This window comes from Oryzias latipes, chromosome 5 (assembly GCF_002234675.1).
Source record: "Oryzias latipes chromosome 5, ASM223467v1".
Classification (NCBI taxonomy): Eukaryota; Metazoa; Chordata; class Actinopteri; order Beloniformes; family Adrianichthyidae; genus Oryzias; species Oryzias latipes.
This window is the reverse complement of record NC_019863.2, coordinates 2,307,227-2,320,043: the sequence shown is the minus strand read 5'-3', so window position 1 is coordinate 2,320,043 and position 12,817 is coordinate 2,307,227. Positions and strand designations below refer to the sequence as shown.

Below are 12,817 nucleotides of genomic sequence, written 5' to 3'. Positions count from 1 at the left end.
CACTTCATCCCGCGTGGACCTTCATGTAAAGAATCTGTATGTTTCGGTTGAGAGGGAAATTGGTTGAGTTATATCAGATTTAGAGATTTGGGCTCTTTGTGACAAACATAACCTGCTTTACTTCATAATCCAGAGGAAATGTGGAAGAACCTGTTTCAACCTGCTTCATATTTGTCTAGAAGTCAATCAATCCAGTTTCATTCATTTATCTATTCACTGTTTATTTGAAAATTTGAAATCTTTTAAATAAAACATTGAATAAAGACCTGGTAAGGAGGGTAAATCGATTGTTTTAAGATTTTAAATAAAACACACGTTAGTATGGCGTTTCTCGTCTGTGTTATTTAATCAGACCTAATAGGATCACAACGATGAGCTGTCCCTACGATTCGGCTTCAGCCTCGGTTTTTGGGTCGTGGTTTTGTTTCCGTTTGATATATGATTTGTGTATTATAGGAGCCGGTTTAGCTCGTGCTGGTTTGCGGCGCCTTCCGTCTGGGAAACCAGGGTTCGACTCCGGGCTGCTCCCTGTTCCCTTCTCTACTTCTGTGCCGGTCCCAAGCCTGGTTGCTTTGAGAGGGTTGCGTCAGGAAGGGCATCCGGCGTAAAACATTGCCAAGTTTACCATGCGACTCGGTCGCTGTGGCGACCCCTGATGGGAAAAGCCGAAAGGGAAACAACATATGATTTGTGTATTATAAAACAGCAACAAAAAAATCTTTTTTTCAATTATAAACAGATAAAATGACAACAAAGTCTTTCAGTTGACTCATTGCTAAGCCTTGTGTCATTCAATAAAACTAGAAGTGATAAATCCTTTGTAAATGTAGAACAATACATGTTCAACATGTTTAACGTAAACATGCTGGAATGCTGTAGGCATTCACTTTCTCCACGTTTTGGTCCCATTTTAGCCCTTGGGCTATGTTGTGGGGTCTAGATGACCCCCCCCTCCCTTGCATTGACGTGTTCTCCCTACCATGACAAAGGTGGATAAAGGTGGAAAGATTTCATGTAATCCATAGACACCAGTGAAGATCACAAATCATTGAAGAAAAAGCTTCAGAGCACTGTCTAGTGGGGTCATCTGGACCCCACAAGATAGCACAAGGGTTAAAGCAGGAATTCTGGCCTCCCTATAGTCATATCAAATCTTTAAGGAAAGATTTTGTAAGGATGAGTAAAAATCTCAATTTTATCATAAAACGTTCACATTTTTTTCCTATTCTCTAGTCTTATTAGTTCTAGTTATTCTAGCCTCTATGTATAGATAAACACGTTGAGTCTTGCTCGTGGTTCTTTATGATGATGCTGATGTTATGCAACCACAGAAGTTACAAAAGGGGACAAAAGCACGGTAAAGAGGTAAATAATTAACCAATCTGCTATTACTAGAAGGTTCCATAGTACATGCAGAACTGGAGCCTCAAACCAGTTTGGCCTTTGTGAACCATATCCCTCTAAACCTTTAGGAACCGGTCTAAAACATTTGACAGGTTGACAAGTTTGACTGTGACTCATGACTGAAAAAGGGAGAACATGCTTTAAGAACAAGAGTGGGTGTGGAAAAAACTTCAGTACTTTGTGTTTTGAAGTTCCTCCGTTTCAGACATCTGTGTTGTGACATAACTGTTGAGTCCAGAGCTACAGAATGGAAATATAAATCTTAATTTTATTTTTTACAGAAGATGCAACCATTCATTTTAATAGAAATGTAACGATACATCACCATCTAATGAAACTGTTCACATGGATCACAGACATTATTATCACATTCACACAGTTTGGCATAATTATATCTCGTTGGAAGAGTAATTTTGAAATCAGACACAAACACACATAAACAGACACAATCTCCATTTGAGGTTACATAAGTTTAGCCTAAAAAATCCTGAAAGCTCACATCTTTAGCCTCCAGCCCCCTGAGCTGAGGCCACACCACATCATGACACTCCCCCCTGAGGTTTTTCTGTCAGACAGAACGGATCATGGATGCCATAAATGTCTCCATTCAATCAATCAGAACACAAACGAGTTTCACATTCTTACTTCCGTGAGGCTTTCTTGTCTCAATAGGTTTGTTTTTTTATTCATCTTTTTTAAAAACATTTATAAAAGAGTCGAAATATAAAATATAATCAAAATCAAGTCATATTTTTGGCACTGTTTTGTGACCTTTCATTAAACAAATCCATTAGGTTGCAACCATTTAAACTGTTTATGGCTCACATGATTGACATTAGGTTACTAAAAATATCATCACAGCATCTACACAGTTTAGCATGACTCTGCTGTGTCTAGTTTAATTGTTTTGCACTTTATTCATTGGTTGGATTTAATAAGCTACTTTCCACTTTCACTGTGTTTTGACCCCGTTAGGATTTTGTAATTCTATTGCTCATTGTGTAATGGTGTCAAACGACTAGTTGTTTTACACGTAGCCCCGCCCTTGCAGCGTTCTGTTAGACCAGCATACCTATTCCAGGTGAATCAGCAGCAGGTAAGGCAGGAATCTGAAAAATTACATTGACTGTGTTTAGCATCTCATAAAGGTCAGAATATCAGGGTGTGTTATTATGAGCAGCAATGTAACATTTAAAAAAAAAAGCTTCCATTGTTCTTTAGGTGAAACAATCTGTGACTAAATAAAAATGTAGTTGTAAAAAAAATGTAAACGATAAAAAACTACATCAATCAAATGTCAAAACTAACTAGGAAAACTTATGGCCTAGTATAAAGAAAATTTTCACCAACCTATCACAACTTTTATTTGAGTTTTAATTATCATAGCAAAATTTTTAAAAAAGAATTTTCAATAAAACAATCATAAATTCTGCCATAAACAGCAACAATCTCATGTTAAAGTTACAGAGGTTTAACGTGAAAATGCCTGATTTATTTAGACTAGTTTTGCCAACCTGGGCTCCACTGAGAAAACACCACACCATGCCACTCCCTCCACAGTTTTTCAGTTAAACATAAGGGATGATGGATGCCATTTGCCCCCTTAGATGCAGGCTTGAACAGAATAAACATGAATGAGAACAAATGGACGTTTGACACGTATGAGGCTCAGTGGGTTTGGTTTGATCTTATTTGATCATTTCTATAATTTACTTTTTTTTTTGTCTCCGCGCGTGGAGGTTTCCTGCAGCCTTTTGCGTCGTTTGTTTGTTTGTTTCCTGTATCCGGGATACCGCTTCCTCGTCGGCTGCTGGCCTCGCGCATGCGCAGTGGGAGTGGGTGAGAAGCGGGATGGAGGCGCCTGAGCTGGAATTTCCTCCCATCCAGAGCCAGAGCTTCACGTGTCCTCGTGGGTTTTACGGGAACAGGTCCACGTGCGTGAGCCCGCTGACTCCGCCCCCGCACGGGAGCGCAGGGTCTCCGCCCACCGGAGTTCATAAAGTTTGGCCCGAGTGGATGTCTGCAAAACAGTGGGAGAAGTCATCACGGAGGCTCCGCTTTAGTGTGTTTCTGCTCCCGGAGGCGCAGCAGCTCCTGGCTCCATCACAGCTGGTGTAAAACTGCAGGAGGAGGACTGGGAGGCGGAGAGATTCACGGGGAAAAACGCATTCCAGGACTTTCCTTGGACTTTCTTGAATGTGAGTAACATGACTGAAAGAAAAGGTGACAAACAATACGCTTTAAAAGTTCAGATGTTTTTCTGTGAAGGGGCTTTGTCCAAACATAGTTTTTTTTAAATGACGTCCGAATCACTTTTAGATCTATGATCCAACACGACGCTGAAGTTAGCTTCCGATTCACAGCTTCGGATTCGCGAGTGCACTAAAGGAGCATTCCACTGTTTTTTTTGCACTAAGATCTCCTTAGATGGGGTCCGGTTCAAAAACTGCTGGACCTAGACTGCTCAAACCTGGATTAAATTATGATTTAGATACTGAAGAATACATTAAACACTGTTTCTGATTTGTGAAACCTTCCTCTGATTTGTGAAAATGTGAAATAGGTTGATTTTTAGCGCATTTTACGCACTGAGTCCATTTCAGACCAGGTCCTGTTCAAAAACCACTGGACCTGGACTGCTCAAACCTGGATTATATTATGCATTAGATAATAAAGAACACAATAAACACAGTTTCTGATTTGTGAAACCTTCCTCTGATTTGTGAAAATGTGAAATAGGTTGATTTTTAGCGCATTTTACGCACTGAGTCCATTTCAGACCAGGTCCTGTTCAAAAACCACTGGACCTGGACTGCTCAAACCTGCATTAAATTAGGATTTAGATACTAAAGAACACAATAAACACAGTTTCTGATATGTGAAACCTTCCTCTGATTTGTGAAAATGTGAAATAGGTTGATTTTTAGCGCATTTTACGCACTGAGTCCACCTTAGACCAGGTCCTGTTCAAAAACCACTGGACCTGGACTGCTCAAACCTGGATTAAATTATGCATTAGATAATAAAGAACACAATAAACACAGTTTCTGATTTGTGAAACCTTCCTCTGATTTGTGAAAATGTGAAATAGGTTGATTTTTAGCGCATTTTACGCACTGAGTCCACCTTAGACCAGGTCCTGTTCAAAAACCACTGGACCTGGACTGCTCAAACCTGGATTAAATTATAATTTTGACACTAAAGAACACATTATACACAGTTTCTGATTTGTGAAACCTTCCTCTGATTTGTGAAAATGTGAAATAGGTTGATTTTTAGCGCATTTTACGCACTGAGTCCACCTTAAACCGGGTCCTGTTCAAAAACCGCCGGACCTAGACTGCTCAAACCTGCATTAAATTAGAATTTAGATACTGAAGAACACATTAAACACAGTTTCTGATTTGTGAAACCTTCCTCTGATTTGTGAAAATGTGAAATAGGTTGATTTTTAGCGCATTTTACGCACTGAGTCCACCTTAGGCCAGGTCCTGTTCAAAAACCGCTGGACCTGGACTGCTCAAACCTGGATTAAATTAGGATTTAGATACTAAAGAACACATTGCCCGACCCTGAATTAAAAAAAAAAAAAAGCGATCGTGTCCCCAGTGGGGAGGAAAGGCAGTTATTGAACAAAAAACCATTACAATAGCCGCGTTTACATGGGCAAAAGTAATCGGAATGAACGTCTGATCGGAAAGAAAATGTGTCATGTAAACGCCCCGTTCGGAATACTCTGCCCCGATCAGACTCATTCGGATCAGAATTTCTTTCCGATTGAGATAGGTGGGTTATACCGATCGTTTATCCGATCGTGGAGCATGTAAACGGTCATTCCGATCGTGTGTCACTACTGCTCTGGTTTACGTCACGCATAGACGGTGTTTGGCTGTGAGAAAGCTCATACAGGACCGTCCAGCTCTGCGGACGCCCCGTGAAAAGCGCCGCTCCGCTCTCGCCCCGCTGGCTCTCCCCTCTCTTACACCCCTTACGAAGGGAATGCGGGGAAGGGGCGCTTCGTACCCCCCGACGCTCACTCGGTCCACTGGCACCCGAGTGAACAGAGGAGCTGGATTAATAATTTTGTGTCCGAGGGGGGAGGATGCTTTGTTACGTGTGCGTTTTTTTATGTGTGGGAGAATCCAGACTGCGAGCCGCGCCGCCGCTCTGGGTTAGCGGCTGCAGGACTCAGGAGGAACGGTGTTCGAACAGACTGAGCTCCGGCCGCTAGCTCAGAGTGGCTTTGGTTGGGGCGGTCTGTGTGAACTTTTCAGAGCAGAAATCAGAGCAGAAATAAATGTCGCGGGGTTTCACGTGGATTTGTGTTTCCAGTTGTGTCCCGACAAAATAAAGGCTGCTGTTATTTCCAGACATTTATGTGCGCTAATATGCAGATTGCTGCGTTTGTCGCACGGTCCTGGATTCTCGTGTCCATCAAGGCTAACGTTGTTAGCCCGTGTTAGCCTGTCCTCAGCCTTCTTCCAGCTGTTTCATTCACAAAACAGCACTGACCACACAGATTAAATATAACGATGAGCGAACAGGCGCTTCATAATATTCATGACATTAATAAAAGCACGTTTGAAAGGTCGTCTCGTATTACGGAGCTGCAGCACATGCTGTCTCTCTGTGGCAGCGGTTTGTTTACAACGGGATCTAGTTCCGCATCCGGGTGATTTTACACTACTGCACAGTGCGCATGCCCAGATTATTCATTCCGAACGAAAGCGTGAGCCATGGGAACGTTTGTTCTAATCGGAAAAAGGTTTTCTGTGCCCATGTGCACGGGTGAATTTTAACCCGACCATTGATCCGATCAAGATATTCTGCCCATGTAACCGCTTATTGACAAACACTTTTTCAGCTGACAACCTCCTTTACACAATTTATCTGGCAATTAAAAACAAGCCAGGGATACAAAATGAGCTACAAAAACTATCAGAGTGTGATAGATGGATATCAACTTTACTCCATATCTTCAACCTTTTTGAGAATGAGGAGTGGGCACAGGGAAAAGCATTGTGGCTCAATGAGTTAGGAAGATTCACAGGATCAACCTGGGATGCTTTTGGGGCAGAGGAGGACATGGTCACATGTAGACTTGAATTCCTTAACAGTACAGAAGTTGTACAAACATGTCTTAATCCAGCCTGTCCAACTGCAAAAAGAAGATACAACTCAATAGATATTGTGTAAGTACATTGTAATTATTGATACAACTTTTACATACACTTATTTAACAAACTGTTTGCTTGTTTTTACTGTTATTGTAAGAGAAACAATAGTTTATGTAACATGTACCCATACAAGTTATTTATTTATTTTAAATTTTGTTGCAAGGTGTGAAGACCTCACTAAGTTGCAGGCTGACGTTGACAAGTGGTCCAATGACATTATCGTACTACTTCCATGCAAAAGGTATGTATGAAGTAGCATATATATATGTTTCAAAATATTTGAAACAAATTGTGGACTTTCTAACTTTTTAAAATTTTCAGAGGTGCAGGGCCATGCACAGAACAAAAACAGAACATCAAGAGGTACCTTTGTGCACGGGTTGCCATGTCTTGTACTGGTATCAATCTTTCACAAAAACGCTTTGACTAAGAACCAGCATCCAACAGCGTTGCCACATCAGATCGAACTTCTTGGTGAAAAGTAAGGCGTAAATTGCAGAACTAATGTAGAAATTTATAGCATTGGGTTAAATTTAATTAGCATCATGTGTTTTTTTTGCTACGATTGAATTTTTGAGGGAAAAAATAAATCATTAAATCACTGACATTTTTTCTATTTTTATTTTTTTATACTGGATTGTACTATTGTATTTGTTTACACAGGTACGAGCCGGTGGCCATAACATATCACCTGAGTGCGCAAAGTCATTTTGTTGCATTCCACCGACTGGGAACAGACAAAAGCTGGCACTTTTATGATGGACTACAGGAATCCAAGAAGGCTGGAAGAGGCGATATAAAAATCTCAGACATCAACATACAAAAGAAACTGGGAAACAGATGTCAGATTGGACACATAGTTATGGTCAGGGTTAGCATGAGCCCCTGACTTAAATTTTAGTTTTTTTTGTTCAACATTTCTTGGTTTGTTTCCTAATTTACTTTAAAATTCCTGTTTTGGTGTTTTGCTTCAGGTTGTCCTTCCCTTGTCCCCATTACCTTTGAATTGCATAAAATCAAATACGGTGTATAATATATTCTTCAGTATCTAAATCCTTATTTAATGCAGGTTTGAGCAGTCTAGGTCCGGCGGTTTTTGAACAGGACCTGGTCTAATGTGGACTCAATGCGCAAATTGCGGTCAAAATCATCCTATTTTACATTTTCACAAATCAGAGGAAGGTTTCACAAATCAGAAACTGTGTATAATGTGTTCTTTACTATCTAATGCATAATTTAATCCAGGTTTGAGCAGTCCAGTTCCAGCAGTTTTTGCACAGGACCTGGTCTGAAATGGACTCGGTGCGTAAAATGCGCTAAAAATCAACCTATTTCACATTTTCACAAATCAGAGGAAGGTTTCACAAATCAGAAACTGTGTTTATTGTGTTCTTTATTATCTAATGCATAATATAATCCAGGTTTGAGCAGTCCAGTTCCAGCAGTTTTTGCACAGGACCTGGTCTGAAATGGACTCAGTGCGTAAAATGCGCTAAAAATCAACCTATTTCACATTTTCACAAATCAGAGGAAGGTTTCACAAATCAGAAACTGTGTTTATTGTGTTCTTTTATTATCTAATGCATAATATAATCCAGGTTTGAGCAGTCCAGGTCCAGTGGTTTTTGAACAGGACCTGGTCTAAGGTGGACTCAGTACGTAAAATGCGCTAAAAATCAACCTATTTCACATTTTCACAAATCAGAGGAAGGTTTCACAAATCAGAAACTGTGTTTAATGTGTTCTTTAGTGTCAAAATTATAATTTAATCCAGGTTTGAGCAGTCCAGGTCCAGTGGTTTTTGAACAGGACCCGGTCTAAGGTGGACTCAGTGCGTAAAATACGATAAAAATCAACCTATTTCACATTTTCACAAATCAGAGGAAGGTTTCACAAATCAGAAACTGTGTTTAATGTATTCTTCAGTATCTAAATCATAATTTAATCCAGGTTTGAGCAGTCTAGGTCCAGCAGTTTTTGAACCGGACCCCATCTAAGGAGATCTTAGTGCAAAAAAAACAGTGGAATGCTCCTTTAGTGCACTCGCGAATCGGAAGCTGTGAATCGGATGCTAACTTCAGCGTCGTTGATCCAACATTCTGGTTATATGAATTAAAAAAGTTTCCTGGTAACTTATTAAATCAAAAAAAAGTTTTCCAGAAGTCCTATCTAGGGTGTTTTGATGCGCGCGCGCGTCCTCCGCGTGAGTACGGCGGTGACAGCCCCGTTTGAATGGGGGACACGTGCTCCAGGTTCACGTGGAGCCTCGTAGTAACCGAACGGGGCTGGTCCAAACCCGGATTCATACTCTCCCGCCATGGCCTGAACGCCCGCCCCGATGGGAGTCGGCCGCGCCCCCAGTGACCCCGCCCCGAAGAGACAACAGAAGCTTTATGTCGGTCTATGACGTCATGAAAAGTCTGGGTTACTCTGCTAGATCACCGTTCCAGCCTCAATGGAAGAATCAAAACATTCAAAAATAAGATATTTAATGTCAATATCCATCAGTCTGAGCTTTAAGAACAGCGGGATTATAATGTGGAGAAACCTAAATATTAATTTAAACATTATCACTAAAGAACTGGAAATAGTTTTAAACCAGATAAAGGAAAATATTCATATTTTTGGTATAAATTGTTTTCTAAAGTGTTTTTTAAAACAAAAAAAAAACAGGAACAACCATTTTTAATTTATGTATTATAATAAAATCATATCTAACAAGCTGCTGGGGGTTTGTTTGCTGTCTATCCTCATTTTCTGCTCTCTTTAAAAAAAAAACAACAAGCTTTACTGTGGACTATTTTGTCCTCCTGGATAACCAGCCTGGCCTGGGATGGACTTCCTTTTTTCCTAAAAAGGAAAATGTCCTGTTCAGGGTGATGCGGTCTGTCATGCAGACTGAGGTGGAAGGACACCTCTGGTGGTGGATCTGTCATTGCCACTCTGCCCCCTAGTGGCGGCTCTGTGTTGTCGGCCTGTCAGATTATGTCCAGGCATGTACCGATGATTCAGCCTCTCCTAAGAGGGAGGGAGGAGAGGAGAGGCACAGCTCTGCTTTTCTCTGATGGTCTGTAGAGTGAACAGTCATGGTGAGCTCGGAACTTTTTACACTTTGGGTTTTTCTTTGACTCTTTTACTGCTTTACATGATCCATCTCATCATCATATGACATCTGAGATCTAACCAGGAGTGTTCTGTGTTCAAACAGTGCAGAACCATGGCTGCTCCAAAGCGGATTCCCGCCGCTCCCAGGAGGCCCGCGAGGCGAAACCTGTTTGGCCCGGTGGACCGGGAGCAGCTTCAGCTGGAGTACCAGGCCGCCCTGCGGAAAGACCTGGACGAAGCGTCCCTTCGCTGGGGCTTCGACTTCCGCTCCGACAAGCCCCTGGAGGGCAGCCACTTCCTGTGGGAGAGCGTCCCGGGGGCCGGAGTGCCGCTGCTGTACCGCTGTCAGGATGCTGGACGGGTCCAGAAGACGGCGGAGACCAGGACCCCCCCCAAGAGACGAAGATCTGAGCTGCCGCAGAGGGAGAAGGAGAACATCCCACTGACAGAGAACATCTTCAACGTGGAGAAAACACCAGAGAAGGAGGAGAAGGCCGGGATGAAGAGGAAACAGACAAACATCACAGGTGCTTTCATTTGTTTTGAATCGTGTTCTTATGACGCTTTATTGACGATGGAGGACATTTATAAAGAAAAGCTTAGTATTTAATTGTTCAAAGCAGATAAAAAATGTTAGAAAAAGAGAGTATCTGCATTCATTTACAGACAAATAGGTCCAAAAAACTTTTTTAGTCCCTCGTCTGAGCTAGAAGAGTAATGTGAGGGGCTGTAAGCCAGCTAGAGAGGGTACAAATAGATGGATAATGGGAGGTAGGGGCGGGGTTACTCTGAGCTAATGCCCCGCCCACATCTCAGAGGTGACGACAAGATTATTTCATTTTGGCTAAAAAAGGCATAATCGTAATCAAAAGACGACAGGGAAGGCTTTTCTCAAAATATGATGGGAGTGGAACGTTCAGCTGCGTCTGTGTCGTTGCACCGATTCCCCCTGAGCTCAGTGTCGCTTTCATCCCTGCAGATTTCTACCAAGCTAAACGACGAATGGTCTGGATGCCGCGGAAATCGGGCGAGTGACGGAGGAGCGCACACGCCACGCCCCACTCAGAAGCCACGCCCTCCGCAGGAGTCCGTACCTGTGAACTCGGGAGGGGTTCAGCTACATTTCACTGCTCAGTTAATTAGGCTACTGTATGTGGGGGGGGATCGGTGCCTTTCCCTGGGCTAAGAAGGGGACATTTGAGCAGAGAAGATTAACGGTAATCCACGGAATCAGTGGATTTATCCTCATTTGGATCAAGCGGTTGCCAAAGTGATGACAGACATTTTCGCCGCTGTACATTCCACATCTCGGCTCCCACCCACAGGAGAGGAGGAAGATGTACAGCATGTGTTAAAATCACAATGTCCCCCCTTTTTTTATGCTGAAGTGAAGAGTTTTATATGAACTATTGGGAAAAAGAGATTCAACGTCTCCAAGTCTAGAGACGCTCTGCTTCCATCACGAACCACAAACCTGCATTTCCCTTCATGTCCTGTCTCTTATTCGTCAAATTCATCTGCTGCTCTGTCCTGACGTGTGAATGGCTCTGGATTATGAATGTTCAGTGTGTAGCAATTTATCTCTTTGGAGCATTAACCCCTTGTGCTATGTTGTTGGGTCAAAATGACCCCACCCTTACATTGACGTGTTATCCCTACCATGAGAAATGTAGATAAAGGTGGAGAGGATTTCATGTAAACATTGAAAAAAAAGGTTCAGCTCACTGTCTTGTGGGGTCCAGATGACCCCACTTCCAACTGGGGTCACCTGGACCCCACAAGACGGTGAGCTGTACAAGCCAATATGTCTAGTAGGGTCCAGATGACCCCACTCCCAACGTTAACGTGCTCCCAAGGCATGTTAACGTTGGGAGTGGGGTCATCTGGACCCTACTAGATAGCACAAGGGTTATAGATATATATTCAGCATATATCAGATGTATTTGAGTAGTATAAATCTAAAAACATTGCAGTATTGCACAGAAGTTGTACTTGTAGGTATTTTAAGGTGCGTAAAGGACGATCAGGAACAGTATTTTCAGGTCCAAATGTATTCGTGAGGAAGGTTTTTCCATCAGGAGCAAAGGTGTCATGGATGGAACTACTGCTCTCCGCTTGTAAACGACATATCTGTCCAGCAAATCCTGCTGCTCCGCCTAATCTGGATGAGAGTCATGTAAGGTCACTTTAATCATGTATGAACTGACGGCTTCGAAAAGAGCAAACCTGCCCCAATGCACTTCTGCTGATGCTTCTGGTCATGCGATCACTTTTCAGCTCCTCAGGAGTCGACTCTTATTTATTGTGTTATTCATCGTGTTTGTGTGGATCCGTGATAAATCTGAAATAAAAGGCTGATGGTTTTTCTGGATCCTAACTCAATCCAAGGAGAGGAAGAGGTGATGAAGCGCTGAAGGAGTTTTATCTGTGTTTTTCTACACACACCTTTATTTTCTTCAACACAATTGTTGGGTTATTCGTGCTGGGAGTTGAGGTAATAAACAACACGGCAGGAGTGGGTTGATGATCTCAAAGCAGCTGTGACCACAGTCACCAAGAAAACCATTGGTGATACTTCTTGCTGCAATCCTGATTATAGTTAAACAAGTAAAAGAAAGAGACAAAGAGCAGAGAGGAGGCGTAAAAACAGTGAATGGAGATCCGTCCTCGCCCCCTCCAGCAGATCAACTGCAGCCTTCTCTCTGTTGGCTTTACTTTGCATTTTATGGCAATCTGCTTTAGTGTTATATGTCTGTTCTGGAGGAAATTCCCAATATGTTCTGCAGGTACAATAGAGGACAATCTGTCATCTGTAGATTTATTTGAACAGTGAGAGATAGAAAATCACAAAGCACATCAAACAAACGTATATACATTTATTTAGATTTCATCAAGGGACTCCAGTGTTTGATCCCCTAGCAACCATTAAGAGTTCTGGTTCACACAGACCAGTTAGACTCTCCTCTTCAACCTGTCACCTGAATTGAAGACGCCTGTAGAAAAGACACCTGTCCAGAGTCCATCAGACATGGAAAAGACTAAAGAGTTTTCATTGGATCTAAGGGAGAAGATTGTAGAACTGATGGACAACAAAACCATCAGCAAGAAGCTGGGGGTTACCATGACAATTG

The 12,817-nt window shown here is 42.1% G+C and overlaps 1 protein-coding gene across 5 annotated transcripts; it reads left to right on the top strand.

Moving 5' to 3' along the window:
* The first annotated feature begins 3,056 nt into the window (after positions 1-3,056).
* Positions 3,057-12,049, top strand: LOC101166216 (cyclin-dependent kinase inhibitor 1-like). 5 transcript variants are annotated; one of them, XM_023954656.1, is made up of 4 exons: positions 3,057-3,602; positions 6,745-6,822; positions 9,790-10,213; positions 10,666-12,049. In XM_023954656.1, exons 2-4 carry the CDS (start codon positions 6,814-6,816, stop codon positions 10,719-10,721), a joined length of 489 nt encoding a protein of 162 aa, XP_023810424.1. In that variant the 5' UTR covers positions 3,057-3,602; positions 6,745-6,813; the 3' UTR covers positions 10,722-12,049. The 5 variants fall into 5 exon arrangements, with proteins under 5 accessions (XP_023810424.1, XP_023810427.1, XP_023810425.1 ...); XM_023954657.1 differs by lacking the exon at positions 3,057-3,602 and adding an exon at positions 5,197-6,596; XM_023954659.1 differs by lacking the exon at positions 6,745-6,822 and having other exon boundaries at positions 3,059-3,602.
* The last annotated feature ends 768 nt before the right edge of the window (positions 12,050-12,817 follow it).

Coding starts and splice junctions, on each gene's coding strand:
- LOC101166216 (XM_023954656.1), top strand. Junction 10,214..10,665: donor GAAACAGACAAACATCACAG/GTGCTTTCATTT, acceptor TCATCCCTGCAG/ATTTCTACCAAGCTAAACGA.